The sequence below is a fragment of the Hippoglossus stenolepis genome, chromosome 13, assembly GCF_022539355.2.
Source record: "Hippoglossus stenolepis isolate QCI-W04-F060 chromosome 13, HSTE1.2, whole genome shotgun sequence".
Taxonomy (NCBI): Eukaryota; Metazoa; Chordata; class Actinopteri; order Pleuronectiformes; family Pleuronectidae; genus Hippoglossus; species Hippoglossus stenolepis.
Window position 1 is genome coordinate 16,332,974 of NC_061495.1, and position 27,371 is coordinate 16,360,344.

The 27,371-nt window shown below is 38.2% G+C and overlaps 4 protein-coding genes across 6 annotated transcripts; 1 reads left to right on the forward strand and 3 right to left on the reverse strand.

Moving 5' to 3' along the window:
• Nucleotides 1-152: 152 nt before the first annotated feature.
• Nucleotides 153-5,905, reverse strand: LOC118119789 (T-cell surface glycoprotein CD3 zeta chain-like). Its single transcript, XM_035174089.1, has 7 exons — nucleotides 5,613-5,905; nucleotides 2,463-2,566; nucleotides 1,885-1,908; nucleotides 1,736-1,759; nucleotides 1,582-1,641; nucleotides 1,454-1,483; nucleotides 153-841 (listed from the first exon to the last, which is right to left on the reverse strand). Exons 1-7 carry the CDS (start codon nucleotides 5,665-5,667, stop codon nucleotides 767-769), a joined length of 372 nt encoding a protein of 123 aa, XP_035029980.1. The 5' UTR covers nucleotides 5,668-5,905; the 3' UTR covers nucleotides 153-766.
• Nucleotides 5,906-8,241: 2,336 nt separating this feature from the next.
• On the forward strand, nucleotides 8,242-13,934 carry lamp1b (lysosomal associated membrane protein 1b). The gene is made up of 6 exons (XM_035173918.2): nucleotides 8,242-8,651; nucleotides 10,598-10,788; nucleotides 10,904-11,032; nucleotides 11,242-11,308; nucleotides 11,651-11,818; nucleotides 11,941-13,934. The coding sequence occupies exons 1-6, from the start codon at nucleotides 8,594-8,596 to the stop codon at nucleotides 12,078-12,080; spliced, it is 753 nt and encodes a 250-aa protein (XP_035029809.1). The 5' UTR covers nucleotides 8,242-8,593; the 3' UTR covers nucleotides 12,081-13,934.
• A 1,141-nt stretch (nucleotides 13,935-15,075) lies between these two features.
• Nucleotides 15,076-20,731, reverse strand: LOC118119726 (growth hormone-regulated TBC protein 1-A). Its single transcript, XM_035173913.2, has 8 exons — nucleotides 19,646-20,731; nucleotides 18,968-19,113; nucleotides 18,714-18,872; nucleotides 18,215-18,339; nucleotides 17,932-18,028; nucleotides 16,894-17,066; nucleotides 16,618-16,803; nucleotides 15,076-16,060 (listed from the first exon to the last, which is right to left on the reverse strand). Exons 1-8 carry the CDS (start codon nucleotides 19,705-19,707, stop codon nucleotides 15,959-15,961), a joined length of 1,050 nt encoding a protein of 349 aa, XP_035029804.1. The 5' UTR covers nucleotides 19,708-20,731; the 3' UTR covers nucleotides 15,076-15,958.
• Nucleotides 20,732-20,859: 128 nt separating this feature from the next.
• On the reverse strand, nucleotides 20,860-27,142 carry dcun1d2a (DCN1, defective in cullin neddylation 1, domain containing 2a). Of its 3 annotated transcripts, none has more exons than XM_035173916.1 (7): nucleotides 27,063-27,142; nucleotides 24,241-24,457; nucleotides 23,942-24,110; nucleotides 23,498-23,628; nucleotides 23,272-23,354; nucleotides 22,353-22,449; nucleotides 20,860-22,261 (listed from the first exon to the last, which is right to left on the reverse strand). In XM_035173916.1, exons 1-7 carry the CDS (start codon nucleotides 27,063-27,065, stop codon nucleotides 22,182-22,184), a joined length of 780 nt encoding a protein of 259 aa, XP_035029807.1. In that variant the 5' UTR covers nucleotides 27,066-27,142; the 3' UTR covers nucleotides 20,860-22,181. The 3 variants fall into 3 exon arrangements, with proteins under 3 accessions (XP_035029807.1, XP_035029808.1, XP_035029805.1); XM_035173917.2 differs by lacking the exon at nucleotides 27,063-27,142 and adding an exon at nucleotides 24,683-24,779; XM_035173914.1 differs by lacking the exon at nucleotides 27,063-27,142 and having other exon boundaries at nucleotides 24,241-24,776.
• Between the last annotated feature and the right edge of the window lie 229 nt (nucleotides 27,143-27,371).

A 27,371-nucleotide genomic window follows, 5' to 3' on the forward strand; every position in this document is an offset into this window, starting at 1 on the left:
CATTTGTAATAATGTACATGTACAATGTAATAACTGCAGACCATATATTAAATAATTTCTCTAACTTTGTTATATCTCCTTACAACCAGACTATAATGTGTTATAAACATTTTTTGATTTGTTCATTTGGCTTTAGAAATGCTAGACAGGAATTTGTGTTTAGAATTTATTGAATACAGTAAATTCATTTTTTGTATACAATAAAAATATTAAAGATATTGATTACAATACAGTTTAACATGGGTGTAATAATACATATGTCTCAGTTGTTGAATACTACTGAATACATGAATAACTACTTAATGTACTTGTATATTTACTTACAACTATATTATAATGTGCTGTATGAACATTGATTAAATGTTTATACACCTTTGGAAATGCCACAAAAATGCAAATGTTAGCATCAGCGTTTTGCTCAAAGCAGACGAGCCACTACCATGGTTTTAAACTTCAAACAACAAATGATCTATTCATCACTATTGATTCATTTTATTTACTTATTTAGCGTATAGGCTTCAATGTGAGAAAATAGAGAACAAACTGCCAACTATCACATAAAAATTGCATAAACTTTCCACATTTTAGAAGCTGGATGCACAGAATTTAGCATTTTTTCTCGATATATATATGTATTTGTTATATGTTATCATAAAACAATAGACACTTATCTTGTCTGTTAATTGATTGATTAATCAGATAATAATCTAATCTCAGCCACAATGAACAGTGCGGCCTGTTGACCCAGCAGTGCTGATGCAGGACATCAGGGGGCAGACTGAGCTGAAGGTGGAGCTGCGCTGATCAAAGCTTCATCCTCTCTCTGCTCAGGCTGCGTCGACTGTGGGGGAGTGAAGGGTGAGAGATGGACAAAGATCAGTCCCACACTTTCATCTGCATGTTTCCATTCACACTGACCACAGAGCAGAGTTCACCAGAAGACACTGTTTTAAAGGGATAATTCAACCCAAAATGAAATCCACTCACCACTAGGGTGGGTGAAGTGTTTGAGTCCACAAAAGACTTTTGGAGTTTCAGGAGTAAAACAGTGTTGCAACCAAATCCAATACAATTGAAGTATTGAGTAAGTCAAACGTAAAAAAAACCACAGAAAGAAAACATGAAATGCCTCCATACTGCTCCTGTGGTGTCATCCAAGTGTCCGTAAGCCCCGACATTCAAATTAGACTCAAAACTAGGTCATTTAGATCATCTGTTTAGCCTAATGTCTGCTGTTATCTCCTTGATACTATGACAAGTCCAAATGTTTGATGTGAAAAAAGCGGGAGAATTGGACTCAATCTCAAAAAATGTATCTTTACCTTTTTATTAAAACAAGATCAGGGTTCAGTTTGACTTGATTAGTTTTATGCTTCTAACACATTATTTTACTTAAATGTCACAATTTGAATAACTGTAAAATACTTCTTCTTATGTGAATAAATCCCCTTACCTCAGGTTTCTTTCTCTTTTTGGCCCTTTTCTAGAGATGGAATACAACATGATGATTGACAGTTTAGGTGACGGAACAGTTGAGAAAGTGACCTTCAAAAGTCTTTATCAACAGAGTAAGTGACTTACTCTTCTTTTTGATGGTTCAAGCATCGCATACGGATCAGCATCCATTGGTCTCCTAAGCTCCTACAGAGGAAAATATGAATAAATAAAACACGCAGTTCAGCAGCAGAGGTTAACATCATCTTGTGTGTGTGGCAGGGATAAGAGTCTTCTTTACCTCGTAAATCCTGCCGTTAACTTCCTGTTTATTGAGGAGAAATACACAAAAAATTATAAAAATATTTTACATGCTTAATTTCAGTTAAGAACTAGCCAAGAATTATTCGTATTATTGAGGTGACTTTCACAAATAAAAAAGAGACTCACAGGTTCAACAGGTTCAATTGAGAGCTACAGATGGACAAAGAAAAAGAAATCTGTTAAACACTTAATATGTCATTTTTTAAAACTATTTTATGACATAAAGTTCAAACAATAACAGTCAATCAAAACAAATGACCTTAACACATTAATTGATGAAGAAGAAAATGAAGCAGAGTTGAATTCTTTATCTGATCAACATTGAAATAAATTATTTGTAATGGAAAAGACAAAAAAGAAAAAAACGCAAGTTGGTATTTGAGAAGCTAAAATAAAAATGTATTAATGACTTTAGAGCTACAGTGATTTACAAGTTACTTATACAGTTTTTATATATGATGTACATGATTTGATATATACGATGTATATTATATAATTTGGTGTTAACATATATATAGGAAAATATAACAAATAATTTGGATCAAATTCTATTCGATGGTTCCAGCTTCTCAAATGTGTTGATATGAGGCTTTTCTTTGTCACACATGTAAATAAACTGTCCATATCAGTGTTATTTAGTTATTTTAACAATTTATTGATAATCTGACAAGTTAATGTCAGCTATCTTATGTATAATAACTCACCTTTTCTTTAAAGAACAATGCAGTGACCACGATGCAGTAAATAATCAGGATCCCGTCGAGGAAAAAACAGACGACTGGTTCGGTGATCATGATATCTACAGAACCTACACAAGAGAAATATTCAACTGCAAGCATATGATGGAGGTAACAGTATTGTACATGTATTTAGATACTATACTTCAGTCCTTTTTTTAAAGGTTCAGTGTGTAGAAATTAGTGACATCTAGTGGTGAAGTTGCATGTTGCACCTGAATACCCCTCACCTCACCCTCCCCCTCCAAGCATGAAAGAGAACATATGGCAGCCTTCAGTTGTCATAAAAACTCAAAGGTGTTTTAGATTGTCTGCTCTGGGCTACTGTAAAAAACATGGCTGCCTTCTTAGAGGGGACCCGCTCCCGATGTAAATATAAAGTATTTAAATATAAAAGGTCCATTATAGGGTAAAGAAAACAACATTTTGTCAATTTAGATGAAACACACTGACGACAACGTCACTATGATTATTTTATATTCAATATCTGCCAATAGATCCCTTTCACCTAAATCTTACACCCTGGACCTTTAAGGTACTCAAGTGTTTTACTTTTGTAAAAGTTTACTATTTCCTAAGCTACATTCATTTCAGAGAAAAATGAATGCAAAATGTCTTTATTCATGCTCAGCAGGGAAATTAATGTTACTTCAAGTTTAATCATAATTCAGTTTCCATTCAGCCATCGTTCATTTATTATTTATATCTCTGTTTTTTCTACTGTGATATGTGTCACAATACATGAAAAAGGCCGATTGAGGGTAAAACAGGGATTAGTAAGTACATTTATTTAAAACATATTTAACATAAGCCAGATACCACAGCTGATGGCTAAATATCTTGTATTTGGTTTTTGGGAAATGTCATTATTCATGTTTTACCTTATTTCTTTACAATAAATGCTTATATTTTGATTAATCTTCCTGCTATTTGTTGTCATGTTGAGTCATACAAATACAACTTTGCATCAAATTACATTAATGATATAAATCAAAACTATAAATAATAAATGCTCTCCCTCTCTCTCTGTCTACATATATATATATATCTATATATATATATAATTTGTCATTATTGATATATATATATATAGTATACTGTTTAAATTAACATCATGAGGTACATGTGAGGATTGAGTAAGACCTCTGAAACAGGAAATAAGATATCTGTGTATACAGCTTCCTGTCAGTGCGATGGGCTCTAAGGTTTAGGTACAGGCTCATTTATCTGACTCTGCGGTTGGAAAAAAATAAAGAAGCTGTGAGATGTTGTGAGAAAAGCAGTCAATGGTGGTGATTCACTTTGTCCCATTTCAATCATCTCAAGATGTCATCTAGCACAGGATTATTTTTAGAATGTGAGATTTAGCAATGTGGCACCAAATTAAATACAATAAACATGCAGGAGAGTAGAATACATTTTGAATTTTCCACTTCTAAAGCTACTTCAAGGGGACACAGGGGTTTTGTAGTCATTTCTGATTAAGTCGGTTGTGTTTTTATATTATGCAGGTTGTGTTTTTATATAAGGGAATTTTTTTTAATTTTTTTTTATCTGTTCATCTGTTAGCAGAATTATGCAAATACTAATGAACCAATTGTGTTTAAACTTGATGGAAGTGTGGGGTACGGACCAAAGAAGAATCCATTAAATTCAAGATTTGATCTAGGATCTAGGATTATTTTTTTGCTTTCTTAAATTGCGAGACAGGCAACTTTTCCACATTTTCTCAGATTTCCCAGGAAATAATTTATGTATCTTGATGCAAAAAATCGGACACATTTAGGGAACAGATATCCATGAGTGTGTGAAGTTTGGTGCAGCGTTATTGATTTGAAGGGGACTGTTGGACCTTGTGGAGTTGTGTTATCTACTGAGTGTTGTGTTGTTCTTAGATTTGTTTGTCTTGAATCATTGGCGAACACTGTCTTCAGTGTTATAACTCACACCGCTGTTTCTTTATGAGACGATAGTGAGTGTTCCGAAGTCCGTCTCATGATGGACATAATAAACATATATTTTGGATTTATTAGAAACAAGATAGACTGCGATTAATCTGTTGAAAAAGGTTAAAAAGGGGGTCAAAGGTTACAAATGTGAATCCAATTAATAAATAAAGTTAAATGATTAATTGAATAGTGAATGTTGTCGCTGTGGAAACTGATCGGTGGAGAATGACTTTTAATGTTTTCACTCACAGTGTCCCGAGGGAGATTATTTATTTAGACACACGTTCTTAAAAACCCTTCATCTTGATGAATGCTGCTCCAATACATGATGGGATCTGAAAATGGTTTTCATCACTTGGAAAATATTTTTCTCTCTCTCCATAACTGTGACATTAAAGAGAAAGTCTGGGAAACATCAAATGTTCGCAAACTTCTGCTCATGAAACTTTCTCTCAACACAAACCCAAAGGATGGAAGAGGAGAACATTATTTTATATTCTATGTTGACACTGCCTGGGAATTATAGATTCATTTCATAAATAGGGTGTGAAAAATAAAATGTCTCTGCCATATATAAATATGAAATGTATTTAACTTTGTGCCATTATAAGACAGTGGGCTCGGCCGTAACTCAATTTGCTTCCTGCGTTCCACATAGCAAAGATAACGACTTTTATATTATTGAATCGAAAATGTGCATGTCTTATTTTATTTTATTAACTTATTATATTCTCTAACTCCAAACGTTTTGCAAAACCAGAAATAGCTCTAGCCAAACTATAAAAGGCGACTGTCTGTAGCAAACACCACAATGGCTTTCTTTTTTTTTTTTTTAATCTGATGTGATTGCAAATAAATGTATTTGTCCCTACAGAAATTATTTCAGCAAAAAGTGAGTGAGCAAGGGATTTAAAGAGATTTGACAAGGTTGCATACAAGGGATTCTCCGGACTGTCAGAGGAGGCCTGTGTTACAGAAGAAAACAAGAGTTTCCAAATGAGGGTGTAAATACACAACGCTGTGTGGAGTTTAATTTTGCTGTATTAATAAAGGATTCTTATACCTATCACTTACCAGGGGATATGACTTCCCTTCTTTCACATTAACATACATTTTACATTCATACTCAGTAATACCATTTAGGAAAATATGACTTTGTCTCACTTACCTCTACAGGAAACAGGCACCAGGAGCAGAAACAGCAGAAACACACCTATTCTCATTCTGTCCACGTCTCTCTCTCTCTCTCCTTCTGTCTGTACTAAAACACAGTTTTCTCTCTTTCTTTCTATTTCTCTCTCTCCGTTGCTTCTAGTTGTTGCCTCAGTTAAATGTTTTCCCCTCTCTGATCACAGGAAGTGGCTGAACTGACTGCCTGTCAGTGGACTGACACTCAGTTTTGATGTAGATAAAACCCCACGCAGCCTTCAACACTTGAGCGCCCACAGAGAGAATGTTTCACTTACTATGTCCTGTTCAGCGGTTTTGCTGAAAACTTAAAACAAGCACTTCCTCTGGCTCGTTTCAACATCATGGACGAAAAACCTCTGCCTTAACATTCAATACATAACCTTTTAATAAACTGTCCATAGCACATTATACATATAGATATACATATATGAGTGTTTTTAATTAGCAGTCTTTTAATAATTCATAATTTAATCTAATTTCAGGTCAGTGGCAGTTGTAGGACAAATTACTTATTGGATGCCTTATAACATACTGTTTAGTTGTCTTATCATTCATTAAACATGAACACATCCAGCCACTGTATATTACACTAAAATATCTATATCAAGCTTTTTTATGGACCCTTACTGGTTGAATTAGAAAAATTGAAAAATTAACACAAATGTATGTTCTTATATCTGCTTCTAACTAATGTATCGTCATATAACCTAAGTGTACCACTTATAAATGATGAATAAAGTTGGTAGGGTTCAAATTATGTGTCAACTTTATAGTGCAGGATTATTGTAGCATCCTAAAAGACTAGAAGGGCGTCCGACAGCATTCACCACATAGCTCTGTGAAGGCTAACCTATATCATCATGTTTAAGAAAGTAAAGAAAATTACCTGATCCTCGAGTCATGATCCGCCCCAGCCAATCAAATTTCCTGGAGATTGAATCAGTAGTTTTGTGAGTCGTCTTGCTGACTTATTATTTTTAAAGGAATATATAAGTGATCTCAATTCAATTTTGTTCATTTTAAATATCACAGATTCAGATAGTCGTGTCAGTAAAAGGCAACTAAAGCTGTGGCAAACACACAAACACACATGTTATCAAACAGAGCTTAACAATCCGATAAAACAAGTAGGAATTAAGTACAAAATGTGGCGGTTGGTTAACTGGACAAGAGAAATGTGAAGAGTCCATCAGAAGTCTGCAAAAAGCCCGATTTGACCTTTATAGCTAACTCGTTTAAGAAACTGTATGTTTAAAAGGTCAAAACAGAGGTTGGCCTCATGGTATTTAAATGTCTGTTTGTGTTTGTGTGTTTGTGTGTGTGTGTGTGTGTGTGTGTGTGTGTGTGTGTGTGTGTGTGTGTAAAGGAAGAGGTTAAACACAAGACCTCAGCAGCTTTCCAAAGTATTGTGTCTCGCTCCAGTTGCACAATCACACTGATCTGTGACACCAGTGAATGAGCGTGGCAGATAACGGAGCCCTGCAGGTTAAGTTGCACAAAGAGGAGACTGCATTTTCACATGTCTTTGCAAAAATGTTCAGGGTCTTCTGAGGACTGACCTTATGGACCTTTAATAAGAAGCCTATACATCCATGCATCTGGACCCTACATGCAACAAACAGATTGACATTTTTATTTACATCCCTATTTAATCTCTTTTTAAATATCTAAACTTAATTTAATCATGGTGGTTTTTGACAGAAAATTAAAAAAAACAGTACAGAACAACAACAACCAATATCAGATATTATGACATCCATACAAGTACATTCATACCATCTAACAGACATATATATTATGGAATGTGGTCTCTATACAGCACTACTTCATTTATAAGTAACTCAACACGAGTTTAACCTTATTCACATCAACATACAAATAATCACATTTTTGTTATGAAAAATGTCCATTGATTGTCTTCAATGTTCAGCAACTCCAAAGTAGAGCTGTTGAAACCTGAATGTCTCTCAGTGGAGCGTCTTCCTCCGCTAAGGCCCGACAGTCCCCTTCACTTCAATCAAGCTGCACCACATCACACACACTCATAGACGTCAGTTCCCTAAATGAGCCTGATTTTTGTCATGAAGATCCATTTCCCCCTGGGTTGATAACGACATCAAGTTTGTTCAACTTAAAGTTTCATTAACACAACTGGTCACTTACATTTGAAATCAACCTAAAAACTATGTTTTTAAAAAATGTTTCAGAGCACCTCTATTGTAGTTGATTATACTTCTTTCTTTCAATTTTGTCTTGTAAAGCACCATATAACTTTCTTTTAAAGGTTCCATATAAATAAGGTTTATTATTATTATTATTATTAGTAGTAGTAGTAGAACTTCTCAGCATAATGACTATTTTTACACTTTTTTGCTGGATCTGTGGTTTTTTTAAACATTTGCTGTTAAATCAACTTAAAAATTAAAAGTAGTAGTAAAATCTCCCCCTTAAAACACAAACCTCTAGAAAGTACTCGCCTACAGTATTTGTAGTATTTGCAGTATTTGTACTGCATGTGGTACACTATGATATTTACCCACACTCTCTTGTATAAGTTGAAATAAACAAGCTGGGGCTGACCACGTGACTTTCTGGGTGTTTCTTCTTCAGTCACATGACCCAGGGGTTCAGTCTCTGCTCCGACCACCGACGCGGCGCACAAAACTCCTGAATCCCGCAGAAATAACTCACCACCGGCGGCTGTTACTTCACACCCGGAGCTTCAGACGTGTGCCCGGGACGTTTGCGGGGGCTCCAGACACCGACAGCGGCTCTTTGTCGTCTCAACGAACCGCGGACTTTTGTTTCCCCCGCGGTTGTTGTGACGCTAACGTTAGCTTAGCCAGCTAGCATAACATCCACTCACCTAGCTAACCCGCAGCCGCGTCCTGCCCCGGCGTCCGAGCGCCTGACCAGCCGGTGAACAGGGCGAAGCAGCCGGATACAAGCCGGAGAACCATGACGCAGACCGGTGTCCAGTCGTGGAGCCTGGGAGTAACGTTACACTTGGTTTTAGGTGAGTTATCCCCGGTTTCCAGCCCCGAAGGTCACAGATAACCACAACTGAATAATATCAACACATCGCTAACACCGGTAAAACTCAGCTTTACACTGTGATAGCCTCACCGAGATGTGGGCCAGTGTCTGTGATGACTGTACTGTTTGTGTCAGTGAACATGAAGCTGAGTCAGTGTTTAACTCTGCTGAGTTCACATCTTTGTCCCCGGTCAGCCCGGTTCTCTGAGCAGTCAGTCCCTGGAGCCTTAGCCGAGTTCAGTCACTCATGAAGCGGCCAGGGTGAAGTTAGCTCCCGGTCCTAATTACCCCCCCCACTGCCCTGGCTCTCAGACAAGTGTAGGTTTAATGGTTTTTATCTAGAGCTGGTTCAGTGTTTACTAGACGAAGAGAAAACAAGCTGAAATCACCATTTTATTTTGTCTTGGAATAAAACAAATGTTTAGCAAAACTGTAAAAAGCCATTGTCTGGATTAATGTGGTCCAGATTTACCAAGTGTTTCTCCTTCTTCATCTAGACATGTTCCTGTGTGGACTTTGTTGAAATGCTGTAAAATCATATTTTTAACGTGTCTTAACAAATAAAACAAAGATTTCATTAATCAGAGGCTGTGTCATATAGTTTTTCTGGATTCATGGGATCAGGCTTTGTTCATCTGTAGCCAGACCATGTTGGTCTAGATGGATAATAAAGAAGAAGGGAATTTGCCAAACTCGTTTTACAAGACCTTACACAATTCAGAAACTTTCATCAATGTTCAGTATGTCAGAGGTGCTCGAGTCCAGGTTTGTTGAGCCTAATTTGTGTTTTTTGCATTTAGACCCGGCCTGAATAATCTGATGTGGTCTAGAAAGGGAAAAAGGAGGTGTAATTGCAATTGGTTTTTGGTTTTCATGAATAAAATAAGTCTTAAACTCTCCTTATTAAACTAGTTCAGAATTTCCAACTCTAGTTTGTGTATTTTTTTTAGTCTAGATGAGGGGGGAAAAGTCAGAAAATCACCATTTATGTTGTCTTCACAAATAAAATGTAGGTTTTTATAAACTATTAACCATTTAAAAAAGTATTTTGCTTGTCTGTATTAATGTGATCAAGATTTGCCCTGTTTGGGTGAAGTGTTTATCTAGAGCCAGTCTGAACTGGTTGAGATGGATGATGTTAAAAGTGAAATCGCCATTTTAGGTTTTTATAAATAGAACAAGTTTCACAAGACGTTTTGCACATCTGAAACTGAGGTTTTAAACAATGTTCAGTATCTCACAGATACTCTGTACACACATTTGACAAGTCCTTAGTACAAAGTGTGTGTGTTTTAAGACCTGGTCTAGATAAGCATGAATAAAAGCAGTGAAATTACCCTTTTTTGTTTTCACAAATAAAATAAAGATTTCACAAATCAAAGTTGAGTTCTGAGTAGATCAATAGTTGGAAAGTCTATGTATTCTGAATTGTGGTTTTTGATCTAGACCTGGTCTGATGTGGTCTAGAGGGAGTAAGGCAGTGGAATTTTACTTAATTCGTTAATAAAACAAAAGTTTTGTGAATCTGAGATTGTTTTTAAACTGATTATTTGACTAGTATATGTTAACGATGGTTGTAGTTATTTATATCTAGACCCAGATGAATAAAAAAAAAGGTGAAATATCAATTATTTTTTGTTTTATGAGTAAATATTTTTGCATATAGGTACTTTGTATTTTATATTTTTTAATTGATTTAGATTCTTTTATAGAGATCTGTTCACAATTTTAGATTAAAATGCATTTTTCTGTTGATAACATTTTAAAAACTACAAAAAAAGTTGTCCCAATGTTTTTAAACAAAACATCTTTTCATGAAGGTTGAATATTTATGTCTTGTATTTTATAGGCATTGTCAAATAATGATTTACTTGATAATGTCACCTGTAATTTAACACCTGACTCATACCTGAATTTATTTTGTAGCTGTCGCTCTGCACCAGGGTTTTGCTACCGTTGCTCCACCTACGGTCGCCCCAACCACCGCTGCACCACACAAAGACCCCAGCAGCCCTGAAAGAGGAAACTACGTGGTGAGCAACAATGGTACCGCCTGTTTGCTGGCATCGATGGGCCTCCAGCTCAACATCAGCTTCAGCTCTTTGTCCCAGAATAAGGTATCAAATTACTCTATGTGAATACTGTATCTATATGTTTATCTGTGATGACTGTCCGTCTCTTTGCAAATGCAGACAGTCACAGGTTTTTAAATGCTTAATCTTTTATTTACAGACCGTGCAGGATATTGTGAACATTCAGCCTAACATGACAAATAGCTCTGGATCATGTGAGTCGGACAACGCCACCCTGAGGCTCACAACAGATGCACAGAAAACCAACCTCACCTTTTCCTTCACCCTGGTAAGTTACTGCATCTGCTCTCGCTGCTTTGTACGTCACAAACCCTTTGAATAAAACCAAGTGTCATTTCTCCTTTAGTCTACAGTACAACATTTAGCAGGCTTTCATTTCCATCGTACTTCCTGGAACAGCCAGTAGATGGCAGCTAGAGCATGAGGAACGGATGAGGAAGAGGCATTGACTTCTGTGATACTATCTTATTTTTCCAGAATACCACATCCAACAAGTACCACTTGAATGATGTGTTTCTGTCCGCAGACTGGCCAGACATGAAAGGTGAGTGCACTTTACCCCCCCAGTGTAAATACAAGCTACCTTCTATCAGATGAATAAGCACATGTCCAACAGATAATGTTTATAACCGTTTTGCAATACAATTTGATAATATTATTAATATGGCACAGACAACTTTGGTAATTATTTATTGTACAGGTCTGTTCTTTCTAGTAATTTATTGATCATTTCTCAAATTTCATGGAAAGAGACAGACAGTAATCACAGATAAACATATAGATACAGGTTTATCATCTTTTCTAAGAAGTCACAGTTTTGTTTTTTTTTTCCATATTGTGACATATTTCCAGGTAATAGTGTATTACCTTCTGTCCCTTGTTTCAGTGGCCGTCTCAGTGCGCAACAACAGTCTGGACTACCTGCGAGGAACCCTGGGCTTCTCGTACATGTGCCGAGAGAAGCAAACCCTGGACGTGGTCCAGACTTTGTCCATCAACATTTTCCAGGTGCAGGTGCAGCCGTTCGGTCTGACCGGAAGTCAGTTTGGAGCCGGTAAAACACATTGTTTGAGTAGATTTTCTCATTATCCGTTAAAGCGCTTTGATGATTTTGTCATTGTCTAGTAAAGTGTTAGAAACTGAATTTACTACTTTGTTTCTTCTCGCCTCACTCAGCTGAGGAATGTCAGTTGGATGAAGATGACATGTTGATCCCCATCATCGTCGGAGCAGCTTTAGCGGGTCTTGTCGTTATCGTGCTCTTGGCCTACCTCATCGGCAGGAAGAGGAGCCACGCCGGCTACCAAACCATCTGAGGTGGCTCGGCACTCTCACATCCCCCCCCCCCCTGGGGCCGGAGAGCGATAATACCCACCCATGATATTAACCACTGTTTTATGAGACTTAACACTTCACCTTGTGCCCCTCTGTCCCTGCACCCTTCATCTCTGTGTGTGCTGTTCTTTGCCCTTATCAGTAACACTAGCTGTCATCACTTTGTGAGATTGATATGTGCTTTCTGAACTGACCCACTCTTTCATTAAAAAAGGGACGTTGTTTGGAGATTGAAGTGAAGTGAGGGAGTAGCAGAGGATGTTGTCAGAGGGTCCACGAGAGTCCTCAACTTGTGTTGTACTATTTATGATTTCTGTGAAAGGAAACCTTTGGGGATTTGAGGGAATTGCTACTGTAGCTTTTCTAATCCGATTCTGGGTGACCATGTTTAATGGTCTCACCCAAACGAGGTGTGATATTACAAAGGGAAGGTTTCTGGCTGTTTAACTTGATCCACTTCAGACAGTTAAGAACTGACATTTTTTTATTGAAACTCTACATTTAGGCCAAGTTTTCAGATTTTAGGGAACACACAAAAAACATGGAAACCTAATGAAAAGTGTGTGTGTGAGGAGACTCCTGTGTGGCTGTGTTATATTTAGGAATTAATTTTGTCCACTGGGATTCGTGATGAAATGCATGTCTTTCCTTCTTATAGGTACACAACACATTTTGTATGAAGATGCAGCTGCAGGCTTTGTAGGGTTGAAGGCATTTTAAGCTTTTTTTCATTTCCCATGAAGAGGTAGTTTGGCATTTTTGGGAAATAGGCTCATTTGCTTACTTGTGAGGATTTAGATGAAAAGATTTATAACCCTCTTATATTCACTAAATCTCAAGCTACAGCAAAGAGAAGGTTGGCTTAGTTTAGCGTTAAGACTTGAAACAAGGCCGACTTCATGGTGCCCTGTCTGTAGAGACGTTCTTCTTGGTTGGGAGCTGTGTCTTTTGGAGTAGATGCTAGAAAGTGAACATATCAGGCTTATAACCTCCTGCACAAATCACAATTTACCAGTTTTGCACTTTGGTTCTTGTACAGATATAACAAACAAGACACAGTGGGACGTTAGTCTTAAACTTTTGGACCCCACTGTGTAACACACAACACATCAGGTGCTGATAGGTGGATATTGGTTCTTATCTCCTTGCTTCCAGTCTCTGTGCTAAGCTAAAGTAACCATCTTCGTGCTGCAGCTTCATATTTATTGCACACACGTGAATATTTCGTATATCCCAAAGTTACGATCGTGTATATTTTGGATTCCTCCGATACAAAATCGACTCGCCATGATTTGCTTAAACAATCTAAGAAGTGCTGTCGGCTTAGTGCATGAAATCGCTCAGGACATAATTGTATGGACGTAATAATATTGCTCTGTTAAAGTCCACTGGATGGTTTTGTTTGTTTGTTTAACTTGGATTTGGGCCCACTTGGGACTTTGGTTGCTGAATGGAAAGAAGTTGCACTAAAGTCCTGACACTCTGCCCCGTGTAACGGTTCAAACGGCCAAAATGCTCTGGTCAGTGTTCATCAGTGCCTTCCCAGCTGTTACATGGGTGGTATTATAGCAAAGCCAATATTCACAGAGGTGCTCGCTCACTCATCGACACCACGCGCTGCCATTTCTGGGACATTTTCTTTGTGTCTCACGTCGCCATGTACTGTTACTAGCATTAATATGCATTGTTTGATGCGAAAGTTCCGTTTTTTGTTTTGTTTTTGTATGTTTCTCTTCTCCCTCATCTAAATATCCTTGTAGTGACTTGATAAGGTTTTAATGGATTCGTTTGAGCTGTTTTCTAAAGGAAAGGTCAATAAAAGTGAACAAACATGACAGTTCGACTCTTTGCTTTGCCTTCATCCAGTTACTCAGCTGTCAAACCTGTTCCTGGTCACTCTGGTTCCTGCTCAGAAGTGAAAGTTCATTATGTAAGAATAATTGTTGTATTGAAAAGTGGACATCCTTATGCTTTTAATTTATCAAATACTAAATTACAATTTTTGTTATGTAAAGAATGAGAATAGATTACGTTTCCTAAACTATTAGTTAAATCCCTGTTAAAGGTTTAGATAAAATGTAACTACAGTAAAGATTGTATGTCATTGATGTTTAAATCAGTCTCTAATAGGCTGGAACTAAAGCCAGCAGGACCATGAACTACAGTGTTTTAATAGTTAACAATTATATACACGTTGCTCATAAGAAAATGTTCCTCATGACAAATAATGTATCTGTAAACGCAGGGTGAGGAAAGTTGTTCAAAGATGTCTGACAGACATGACGTAACAGTCCTCAGGTCCCATGGAGACTGTCACGTGAGGCGAGTTCACTAAATAATTTTACAAGATTAGATATCTCTACGTTGCAGGAGTGGGGCCAGAGGGCTCTTCTCCTGCTAACCTACCTTATAGGTATTGGAATATTTGGTACAGATCACATAGACCCTGTTCAGACCTGGTGTAAACATCCACCCATAAATACTTAATGTGTGTTGAGAGCTGATCACTTACGTTTGGAGGTGGTGTGACACAGATGTGGCCACATAGTTTTTGCTGTGTCAGCACAAATCCACACATTTTAATGTCCGGTGTGAACAGACAAACTTAACGCTGTCCTCTTGTGATCGGATACAGGTCTGAACAGGAGCTTAAAGAACTAACTGGGTTAAGGCCTGGGGCCCCTTGAACAGAACCTGTTTGTTTCCAATTTTCCTCTAAAAAGAGACAAAAACTGCCATAATGTGACTACAAAGAGATTTAAAACAATTAAAGTGTCACAAAATGAACAAAAGCAAAGCAGCCACAAAGACACACAATTCCTTTTTGGCTGTGTTGTGTTTTTGTGTCTCTTTTTTTGTCTTGTAATATTTCAATTTTTTCTGAGGGACTAGGGTCCCATTGTGTCATAATCTGTCCATGACTGTAGGTTAATTACAGTTATACAAATATCAGCTATTTATTGACATATCACATCAGAAGATTTTAATTTGTTTATTTGAAAGTGATTTATTTCACCAAATTGATCATGTACAGGTTATTGTTGCCAAGTGCCAGAGCTTTGAATTTGAAGAGATTTTACTAAATTTACAAATGTTTAACTGTCCTTACATTTTTTGGACCACAGTCTGTCCCCCTGATAAAAATATATTAAACCTGCTCCCGCTTAAAGTTTATCTAAGTTGTAGAGAGAGAAGGAATGGAAGTTCATGCCTCTTGAAATGGCGTCGGATTCTCACCTGTAGTTTCAAAGTGGAATGTTACTTTTTATTATTCAACCCCAGGTGTGGAACAGCCCAATAACCTGTTGTTTAAGATGATCAAGTTACGCTTAAATGTCCACTTTGTCTAACCTTTGTTTGGCAGAGGAATTTTTGAGGTCAATTAGGCATTAAGGAAACGTGTTCTTGTTAACAATAAAACATGTAAAACTGTGTTCCATAAATGTGGACATCACCACACCAAATTCTTAACTTTTAATTTGACTTCAAATGGTAAAATATTGGTGAAGACGGCTTTTGATTTTTTTTTTTTACCATTCAAGAGGCATTGCACTAAAGGTCATCTCTTAACAACTGTTATTCTCCACAATAATAAAAACAAATACTAGCATTTCTGTGAGTTATTGCAATACCATAAAGCATCAGGTGTATTAGTAGTAGTATCTAAACCTGCAAAAAATATTCATAAGACTGCACTGGCCAGTGAAACTCAAGGTTCAAAACGTTGCTTCAGCACATTCTGCAGATATCCAGTCTGCTGGATTAGCGTTCAAGATATCTAAAGCCGACACTACGTCCACTGGTATGTGAGTCCAATAAGCACAAAGTTCCTGACAGACGAACAGTGGATCCAAAACTTTTACGGTTGTCTCGATTCCTCCGACAGGATTTGTTGTCTGCATTTCTCTCTCAGTTTCTCAATAGTTGCCATTGAGAGACTTCCGGGTTCTGTAAATATTTTCTGTAGATAGATAGTTTGAGAGACCGTCAACAAATGGATGAGGAGGGACCTTTAATTTCTCCAAACAACTCAAACAATTCAGATTTTCATTAGTCCAGATTCTCTGTGAGATTCATTCATTATCACAGGAAATAAATGAAAGGCCCTTCTTTTAAAAAGGTCACAGCAGTGAACCAATTAAACCAAATAAATTGAAATTATTATAATAATAATTATTATTAATATTATTGTTTAGAAGAATATCTGGACGAAACAATACTTTTTGAAGAAATTACCTTGAGATTCAGAAACATGTGACAACCATTATTTTCTATTTCCTGACATTTTATACAACAAATGATCAATTAATTATGTATTCAGCAGAATATAAACATTTTATAAACTCTTAGCTGCAGCCTCAATGTATTTAACACAGGTGATTTTTTTCCCCTAAAGTTTGTCAGTGGTGGAAAGATGGCGTTGGTGTCAGAACTGTTACAAAGTATGAAGCAAGTAAACAGAAACTCCATAATTGTGATGTGAAAAGTTGTTTGGAGTCATGTTACTGCTAATCTCACCTGCATGAAGGTGTGGCAGTCCAGCGTGAAAGCTCCACACGTGATCTGTTTGAAGCACTCGCACACATCGCACAAAGAGCGCGCTCTCAGGATCTCCGGCTGGTGGTGAGTGATGAGTGTCAGAGCGACACGGAAAAGAACCTTAGAGCCTTCATAGAAAAGACAATCCCAGATGCGTAGAACCGTCTGCGAGTAAAAGGAACAAGCGAGATGTCTGTTGAATGACCTGCTTCAACATCACTGTGAGATTCTCATAGTGTCTGCCCTTTTTCTCACCTCTATTGGGAGGATATCAATGTAGAGGCAGATGAACCAGCGTGACACCACCAGGGTCCATATGCCAGGATACTGAGCCATGAGCTGTCCGACTGCAGGGGCCTTAGACTTCACCAGCTCGTCAATAACCTCCTGGTCAGTCTTCAGCCCCAACATGGCCGGGCTGTAGTAGTCTATAAAACCCCACAGTTAGATGAGCTGCATTGACACTCATTGGTCGGCTATTCAAACCCATCTCTTAGATCAGGTCTAAATGTCTCAGATTTTTTTTTCAATCTGAAATTCTTTCAAAGTGGAGTGCCACAAGGCTCAAACCTGGGTCTACTAATATTCAGTTTTTTACACTAACAAATAGGGATCATCATGAGATTCATTATGCAGATGACACAGGATGTATATTGTCACTATTAAAAATGCTTTAGCTGGCTTCATTGACTAAAGAATCAGTTATGGGTGCACTTGTGGCTTGCCTAGTTAAGGGTAAACCATTTAGGCTGAGCTCATACTGCACCAACTCGGGTTCAGATCTGGCCTGGGACTTTTGCTGCTGTGTATTGCTTCTTTCTCACCAACTTTCCTGTCTCTGCACTATCGCAATTAATGAACGTTGAAAAATCAGTCAACAGTCTCATGAACTGTTTTTCAGACGACCCACAACAGTGATTATTACAAATACATTTATTGTCTTGTTTGGATATAAGATAAACTTAACTCATTATACCTTGATCAAATAAATTTTGATATTATTGATGATCTTAATTTTCAGCTGCATATGGAAAACAACATAATTTCTTCTCTCATTTTTAAAGATAATATCTTGTCTTTCTTCCCCTTGTTAACAGGGACATGTGGGGACCTTTTCTACTGTTGTGTGTTGCCCTCAGATAAACCCGTTGAACATATTGTCTTTAAAATATGTTTCTTTTGAACCTCATATGTATCCCACCTTTGCTTTATCTCTCTGGCTATATTGAAAATATCAGAGGAAGTTTGCAGGGACATTAATTGTGTGTGTGAGGAATAAAGAAAATGCTCAACCTGGAAGTATTCTGCCCAGAAGTGCATCCATGAGCCAGAAGGATTTCTCTTCATCTTTGGTGATGATGATGAGGTAGCCTACAATGAAGTTCATTCCCTGGAATAAACAAACAACACTGTGTCCTTAGAGATAGTTTGTGAGAAAATGTGTCACCTTTATGAGTAACAAAAGTTATTTACACTGTCTTTATTTATTTAGCTCTCACGTTGCATCTTGAGCTAATAGCTGGGACTACAGTAAACAGTCAGTCCTGTTCTTTATGTAAACAGAAATTTTTCTCACCTGACAGTACCCCACTGTTTTATTATGGTGTCCATACGCCAGCAGCACATTGTACAGCGCCCTCTGCAGGCCGGGCTCGGCTTTGCTCTGGAAGAGGACGTTGTTCGGAAAGGTCCTGTTAATATCTACCAAAAAAAAGAATATTATTTCCCAATTATTTTGTGATCTAAAGTTTTATTGAAACCGACCAGAGGCGCTATCCATACATTTTAACATCGATTTAAAGAATAATAACACTGAACGCCACAATAACAACAATGAGAGTGACAACAGAAAAGGAAATAAATTAAAATAAATTAAAATAAATTAAAATGTTTCAATAAATAGTTGAGATTGTCACAACTACAAATTATATAGGTTATTTGCCAAAGTGCAGAACAGGCCAATTATTAAGGTAACAATAATATTTATCAATTTAACTAGACTTACGTGTTTAATAAGGTTGAGTTGTGTATAGGTTCTTTTTGTAAAGAAGGTTGCAATAACAGTTTAGTCTCACCTGTTTGAATGGTTTCCTTCAGCTTGGGGTCATGCTCCGCGGCCAGCAGGGACTGGTAATGACCCGGGTTACTCTCCAGTCGTTCCTGGGCACCACTTGCCGCCATCCAGATACTGGCCCGGTGCTCATTGGGAACTCCTTTACGCACGTACCTCTTCACTTCCAAAACACATTTTATAATCCCATCACACAACCACAGAGCGACAGAGCTACACCACAACTAAACAGTGGTGTGTTTGAATGTGTGTTTGTACCTGTCAGGTTCTTCTCCACGTGAGGTTTCTCCTCAAGGAGCTTGGACCATCTCATGGATCTTCTGTTGAGGACAGCCACGTACTCATCCATCATTTCCTTGTAGGATTCAAAATCATGATGTATCTCAAAGCCGTAGGGGTCAATCCTGCAGGGGGCAAATCCACATCCAACCAAAAGCTTACACAAATTAATACAAAAAACTGATGAATGCTATGAAGAAAGAATCAACAGTGGGGTCACCTTCCTCCCCCACCCTTCTTTCCTTCTCTTTTCTTTCTCGCCTGATGACAGACACTTCAACAGCTAGAGCTGGGTAGGGTTTCTGCTGCAGGGAGATCAAATACCCAACGTGGATGACGAGTGAGTTTTAAGTTACTTTCAAGTGGGATTATAGCAAGGAGCAAAATTCAAGCCTGTTTCACATAACAACACAAAGCTGAGATATTTCTGATAATCCTGGAAGCTGCTGTACAGGCCTGTCGAGTGGGATTATAGGAGCAGGGAGACAAATTCAAAACAGTACAGAACTATATTTCTGATAAGTCTGGTAAAAAGTGTACAAGTTTCTTTTAAGTAAAAAGTAAATCAGGAAAGTGAGGAAGGAAGGAAACAAACATAATTTATCAACCATTTGAAAAACGTAATAAATAAAAGGACACATGGAGTCAGAGTCTTACCTCTCACTGCCAGTACTGCATGTTAAAGGCTGAGCGGCGTTTCCTTGAGTTTCCCTCTCCATCGTGCTGCAGGTACAGAAGTTCACCGAGGCTAGAAACAACCAGCACGGTGGAGGTTATTTCATTTTTACCACCGGCTGCTGTCAAGGTAAATAACAAAGCGACCTGAGTTTCCAATGTCTCATCTTACAGCACTCGCCCTCTGAGAGGAGGGGCCGGGTTAGGAAACACCCAGGTGACCGCCACAGGTACCTGATGGATTTGCATACAAAACAACTGAAGGAAGAGAATCAGAAGTGTTGGCTCTTGTTCTCTTGCATGTCCCAGTCCATAATGATGAATAGTAGTAGATCCGATTACAGTGGTGTAAATGATGGTATCAGCAATTTCATGATTGCCAAGGAGGCTATGTTTTCCCCATGTCACTTTGTTTGGAAGTTTGGAGGTTAGTAAAGAAGATTAAGCAAAACCCACTGGACAGATTACCGCAAAACTTTAATGCAAGGATGCGTTATAGGTCTGAGAAGAATCCTTGAAAGGTTCAATGTGTAAGATTAGGTGAAAGAGATCTATTGGCAGAAATTGAATTTAAAATAATCTAAGTGATGTTTTCACTAGTGTGTGATCATCTAAATACATCGGGAGCGGATCCTCTCTACGGAGGCCGCCATGTTTTTTACAGTAGCCCAGACTGGACAAACTAAAGGGCATGGTTTTGGATGAAAACAATCTGTCATGGTTTAGGGGACAGATTAGGGCATCTAGTGATTTGATGAGCGGACTGTTGGGTCTTGGTGGAGATATGCTCTCTACTGAAAGCCCAAATGTTCCTTAACCTACCACAGATGATAAATGTTATTTTCTTGTCCTGTTTTTTAGACCTTTTAACAATTTCCCAGGGAATAACTTATATGGAAGAAAAAAAATCAACACATTTAGGGAACTGATATGTGTAACATTTGCTACAGCTTGATTTAAGGGGACGGAGGTATGTGCTCTACGGAGTCCTTTTCTAGCTTTCAGTGCATTTTGAACTGAGCCACATCAAAATCTCTGCTGTGAAAAAGCCAATAAACAAAGTATGTCACGTTATTATTGCCATCATACTAATTCTGTTTTATGAAACCCATTCTCCTCTAATCGGTTGTCCTGTATATGTGTTAAATAAAATGTTCATTATATATTATGAACAATAAAAGAGCTAAATACATGTATGATTATGGAAAAACTCATGCTTTATTCATCTTTCTTAAATGAACAATATACTTAGGCTACTTACAGGATGTATCAACAATATATTCTGTTTTCACTACCTTCAGTAACACTGAACAGATGGGCTTGAACAGAAACATGAATATTGAACAGACAGGAGTTTATTCTTAAGGCTTACTTTATTGTCCTGTTGCCCTCTTTAGTGTCCCGGCTTCTGACGAAAGGGCTCTGTGCTGCCATAACATACAGATATGTGCCATGCAATCCTAAGGGCCTGTACGTGTCTTAACTGTAAATTTGTCTTAACTGCAGCAGAGCAGATTTCTCAGACGGATCAACTGATGAAATGACAAAACGCTTTCCTCAACTTTTGCAAAGAAATTATCTTTTGAAAATAAAAATAAAATCATGAATACTGTGGAAAGGACTGATTACATTTAGGATTTAAGACCCACTCCCGACTGTGATTTTTCAGTCAAATCAATACCACCAACCAATATCAATCATCTAAATTAAAGCACTGCCTTTACTCTCGTTTATTTGTGAAACCAGCCCAAAATGTAGCAAAACGTGTTCAACATGCTTTCAATGAGAAGCTCACAACTCCATGATTTGACAGATCCACCGAACATTTAAACCGACAGCAAATCATCCACAATATTGAGGCATCCCGTTAGAGATCTGAGCATTTCCTGTACATAAAAGAAATCATCTTTTGCATTTATAAATTCAACATATTTATATTATTCTTCATATAGCTCTCTTTGTAAACTGTCCCAATAGATACAGTATGTACAGTAAAAACTGCAACAGTTCAGTTGGTGCTGGTGTCGTGAGCATGATGTCCCGAAGTTAGAGTAAGACATTGGAACTCTGCACAGTCACTCAGAGCTTCATATAACAAAACAAAGCTGACTAGAAAGAATCTTAAAACACACTGCATTCTCCTCTCCGGTCCTTTCAGAGTGCACACAGCCAGTAACCTCCTCTCAGTGCTGTGTCCGTCCTCACATACAGGGCTGCGGCCTGACGGCTATCGCTCCTCCTGGAGCAGAGCAGAGGGGCGTGTCCAGGATACTGAGAATCCAACAGGAGAGACATGAGGTGAATCTGGCAGCGTCCATATGACGCCTCAGTCTCACGAGGACAGTTGTTCCCAGTTTTTTTACTCAGCTCCCTGAAAGGGGGTTTCCTGACAGTTCCAAGTGCTTCTGTTTTCTCTCTGAAGTCTACAATTTTCACTTTTTTTGTACAAGTCTTAAAAAAAACTATGAAGTCACTGTAAAAGAAACAACGTTCTGGCTTTCCAGAGTTGTGATTGGATTTAGAGAGTTTTGCGTTTTGATCCTGTTACAATCGGTCGAGCGAATTCCACAAAATCATCTATAAGAACTGGCCACGCTCCTGAGAAAGGAAACACAACATATGATTAGTGTCACAGTGACGGATGAATTATTACTTTGAATTTTTCATCCACTGTTTGATTTCAACTCACCTTCCTCATCATAATTTGACATGTCATCTGCAATCATGTTACCAAAGTCCAACAATAGGTTCCACGTGTCCTTTGGAATTGATCGTTTATGGTGTTCCTGTAAAGAAAGGTGCTGATGAACATACTGGTATATGCAGAGTTTCACACATGCGTTTTCTCTTCAACCAGGATGTTTTGACAGTCAGTTAAATGATATTGCAGTGCAGGTTTTGATTCTTATCAAACATCTGGTGTGACTGGCTGATCCCACTCTTTTAGGAATATGTTTTCGTTTTTAAACTAAAACAATCTCCGCAGCAAGTGTTTTAGCTCTGAATAAAAAGTAATCTTCGTACATACTAACAAAACTGAAAACACGTATCATGTGACCATTCATGTACACGGGTCATGTGAGTGCCGGTGTCAACAGGAAGCAGAGTGCCTACTCTCCAGCTGGTTGCTTAGTTACAGAAAAAACTACAAACAAGAAACAACAATGATGAAAATTAGGAGCAGGGATTTTTTTTCTTCAGAGTTTTTAAACTATAATCAGGCCAGTGGCGTTTGCAGCATTTTAGGCGCTCAAAAACTCTGGAGTAGCGTGGACGGCAGGCGTAAACGTAGCAACAGTGATGCCTTTTAAAACTAAAATGTAGGAGAGTAGATGTGACCTTAGTATTTTGATTACCTGAACTCAGTGTGCTCTTATTTTCCTTCTAATGTAATTTAAGTCTGTACCTCATTGCATAGACGTCACTAACATTGTTTTTATGTAAAGTAAAATGAGGTCAGGGTTTGTTGTGGCCAGAAAAGCTAAGTCAGTGTCCAGCTATGACTAATATAAAGACTGAACTTTTAGATTTACACTGAAAAAGTAATTGTATTCAATGTGAATGGCTGATAACCAGCTCCACACATCCATGCGTTCACTTTGACTCACCAGAAGAAATCTATTCCAAAGATCGAGGAACTTAAATCGTCCTGAGAGAACCAGGTTCCAGTAGGCTACAGCCATCTCCAAGTCTGCACACACACACACACACACACACACACACACACACACACACACACACACACACACACACACACACACACAGAGAAGACCAACTCTTAAAAATATATAATAGAACTGAACAAGATGCTGTTCTTATAATCACTCTGTTTACCTAAACCCTTCTGTCCAGGATTTTTGGCAAAATTAAAGGTGAACTGGTAGAAGTCCTTGAACTTTCCAGTATCTTTTAGCTCCTGCTCTAATCTTTGCAACATGGCCTTCAGTTTTTCTGGGCTGTCACACCTGAAAATAGAAGACAAAATGAGCAACAGCCTCTGAACGATCATACGTGAACAACCCGACCCAACTGCAACATGACGGCGCATATACCGAAGTAAACTGTGACACATGGACCTCAAGTCAAAACAAGCCGCACTTCCATTGAGTAATTCCATGAAGACACAGAATACTCAAGCTGTGGTTGACTGAGTCTATATATAGACGGCCTTCCCTCCCCGAGAGCCACACCAAGAGATCGGCCATGCAGAGATACTTCAGCCACAGTGTTTATGCCCCACTCGGTAGCATGTCACACGCTGTTGATGTCAACACTCACCCCAGCTCCGTCATTCCATCCACAAACTCCTTCTTGGAAAACTCGCACTGAGTTGCAGCACGAAACTTCCACGCAACGACCAGCACGGTGATGCTGGCTGGATCCAGTGAGAGGTCGTCACAAAACTGCTGGATCCCGTCAATACCAATCTTATTCTCATCCTGTGGATCTATCAGGGGGGAAAAAAATGTTTTTCAAACATGTTGTGCCTATAAGTTAAATATAATCATTTTTGGAAAGCTCTATTCAAGTAAACATATCACAGTATAAAACACACACTCTTAAATTATCCCACCTACCTTTATAGCGATTGTAGAGCTGCTCCAGCCTTTTCCGGTCCACTGAGGTTTTCATGGATTCCTTACAGTAAAGATCTGGGTTCTGAAAATAGTTGTCGGTCGCCACTTCTAGTTTCCAGTCATTCTGCGTGAGGCAGTACACAGCTGTCTTCTCCCCAGCTTGTGTGAAGGACATGAACTGCCGTACCTTGTCCCTCTGCGAAGATTTCAGCTTATGCTGTGTAAGTACAGGACAGGGGCTGTCAGACACCGGTGTAATCAGACCAGGGAGCACAGAAATCAACGCGCAAACACAGAACGACACACAGACAAAAAGACAGAAAGAGACAAACACATCTACGAGCATTCAGGCAACGTTGTAAGGACAGTACAGAGCGGGAGGCACTCACAAACACACTGACACATATTTAAAAAGGTTAGTCTGTCACACCAACAAACACACAGTAAAGTAGGTGAGCCAAGACGCTGTGGGGATAATTATGTCGAGTCCAAAAGCAACTTGACTGGCTGAGCTTTTCTGAAGGGGGATGTTGTGGATTCTCAAAGCACATGCTGTACCCCTGTGGGCCCCTCAGATAACTACATTCATAGATGTAACATGAGTAGGGTAAAGAGATGCCATCACCAGGACCTAGAGGTGCAACAAGTCTGGAGTGTAACACAAGCACCCTGCCTGGAATACTTACAAATATATAAATATATATATATATATATATACATATTTTAAAAAGTAATGATAAAATACAGTCAGAATATTGTTAACAGTGACACTGTGAGGATATTTTGAGGAAGGTAAAGTTAAACTTAAAAAAATTGATGTGTATAAAAGAATATAATAAATCAGTGATGATGTAAGCAGGAAGAGTCATCAGTGTATATTTCACTGAGGACTGTAAAGTAAATTCAGAGGACTGTATCATTAAATTGTAATGCAGCCGTTAAAGACCAGTAATAAACACTGTTCACGCTTCAAAGTTAAAATAATACTTTAAACCAAATTCTAGACGATATCTCTTTCCTGACGTTTTTTAAATGTTATGATCAGCAGATTAATTGATTAATCTATTGTAGCTGCATCAACAAGTTGATAAGACTACTACCAGAAAAACAAATCAATGTTTTGATACAGTTTTTATAACCAAATTATAATATCAGTCATTTTCTTAGGGAAAATACCAAACATTTGGTGTTCAGTGTTGCAGATTTTATGTTTTATGTCACAGTAACCTGAATATTTTGGGGTTTTAAACTGTTGATCAGACAAAAAGAGACATCTGAAGATGCCACTTTGGCCTTTGACAAACCATCAACTTTCACTTTTCATTTGTTTTGGACATAAAGACAAAACCAGGGATCACTTCATCAGGAAAATAATAGTTTGATTAATTTATAATGAAAACAATCGCTTGTTGCAGCCATATATAAATACTCAGCAACAAATCTGTAATAAGATTATAAACACTTTAGATCGTTTTTATGAGGAAAAATGCTAAAAAAAAAAAGTTTGAGCTAATCAAATATGACAATTTTATCTTATCGTCTCCTGACACAATATCAATGTTATGAATATCTAATTAATCAATTGCACAATAAGTTGATTATATTAGTTTTAATACTGTTTTGATAAGTTAATTATAATATCAGTCACTTTTTACAGAAAAAAATGTCAAAATTTAGTTTTTTCAGCTTCTCAATGTGCAGATATGAAGTTTTATTTTCTATTTTGAATCACAGTAACCTGAATATTTGGGGGTTTTGGGCCGTTGATCAGACAAGGACAAAACACGTGATCGGTTAATTGAGAAAATAACTGCCTGAGTAATTTATCAGGAGAATGACTGCTTGTTGCAGCCGTAGATAATTATTAGAGACAATTTTGACATCAGGTTACATAGATTTCTTTACAGAAAAATGTTTGAGTTGATCGATCATGATTGAATGCACTTATTGAAAGTTGCTTTGGATAAAAGAATCAGCTAAATGATATGCAATGTAATGAATATGACACTTTGCTTGTTTTAATCTTACATTACAGTAACATGAATAATGTTGATTGGACAGAACAACCAGGTGGAAGACGTCAGCTTGAGCCCTGGGAAACTGTGTGGTGCAGTTTCTGAGAATTTACAGTATATTTGATTATGTTAAAAACAAAAACAGTGGATGACTTGATAATGGAAACTATATCCCAGCAGTTATAGATCATATCCTGAAGAAGCACACAGCAGCACCTCCTCAGAGCAGCTGCACGATCTGAGCACTTGGACGAAGAGTTTCCTGAAACCAGAGACTGAAACAGTGACTTCTCCAACCTTCCCCGGTTCATAGTCATAAAACCCCAAATCAAGTCACGCGTCTGTGGTTGAGCACAGACGCGGATTATGGTGTCACCGGAGTGGGTAACGCTGGGTTAGCATTGTCTACACACCACCCGGCTAGGAACTTCTCCCGGCTAACGCTAGCTAAGTTAGCCGGGGACTGTATCCCTGACATTAGCGGAGGAGCTGAACCCGTTGGACATGGCTGCTGGTGTGGATTACACCGACATGACCCCGTGTGTGTCCGGGTTTGAGCTCCAGAGTCTGACCCTGCTCGCAGCCGAAGTTACCAGGCTACCAAACAGGGACGTGTAGCTAGCTAGCTGCTCTCAAAACATCAACTGACCTTCCCTGTTAACAGCAGCGAACACAAGCGACTGAGCACCGCGGGCTCGTCAAACCGCGACACGACGTGCACTTTTAATACTGTGACACCAGATGTGAAGCTGGGTCTTCACGGTGCTAAAGCCGATGCCTGGGTTCGTGTTTATTTTGGTTACCTACCATTTTTACACCCGCTGGTTCACCAGTTCGGTAGCCCGACCGACGCTCATTGTGCGCATGCGCCGAAGCAGTCGCGCAGAGCTATTTAAGGTTTGAGCAGAAACTGTTCATGTTGTCATTTGACTTATTTGTAAATAATAGACGTGAATAGTTAGTGAAAATAACAATATAATAAAAATCAGAACGATCCCCACAGTATAATAAAGCTACTACAGTAGTACTCAAAGTAACTGTAAAAGTTGAATCAACAACCTTTCAACATTTTCTCTAAGAATGCAGGTTGAACTGCAGGACATCTGTATCAGCCTG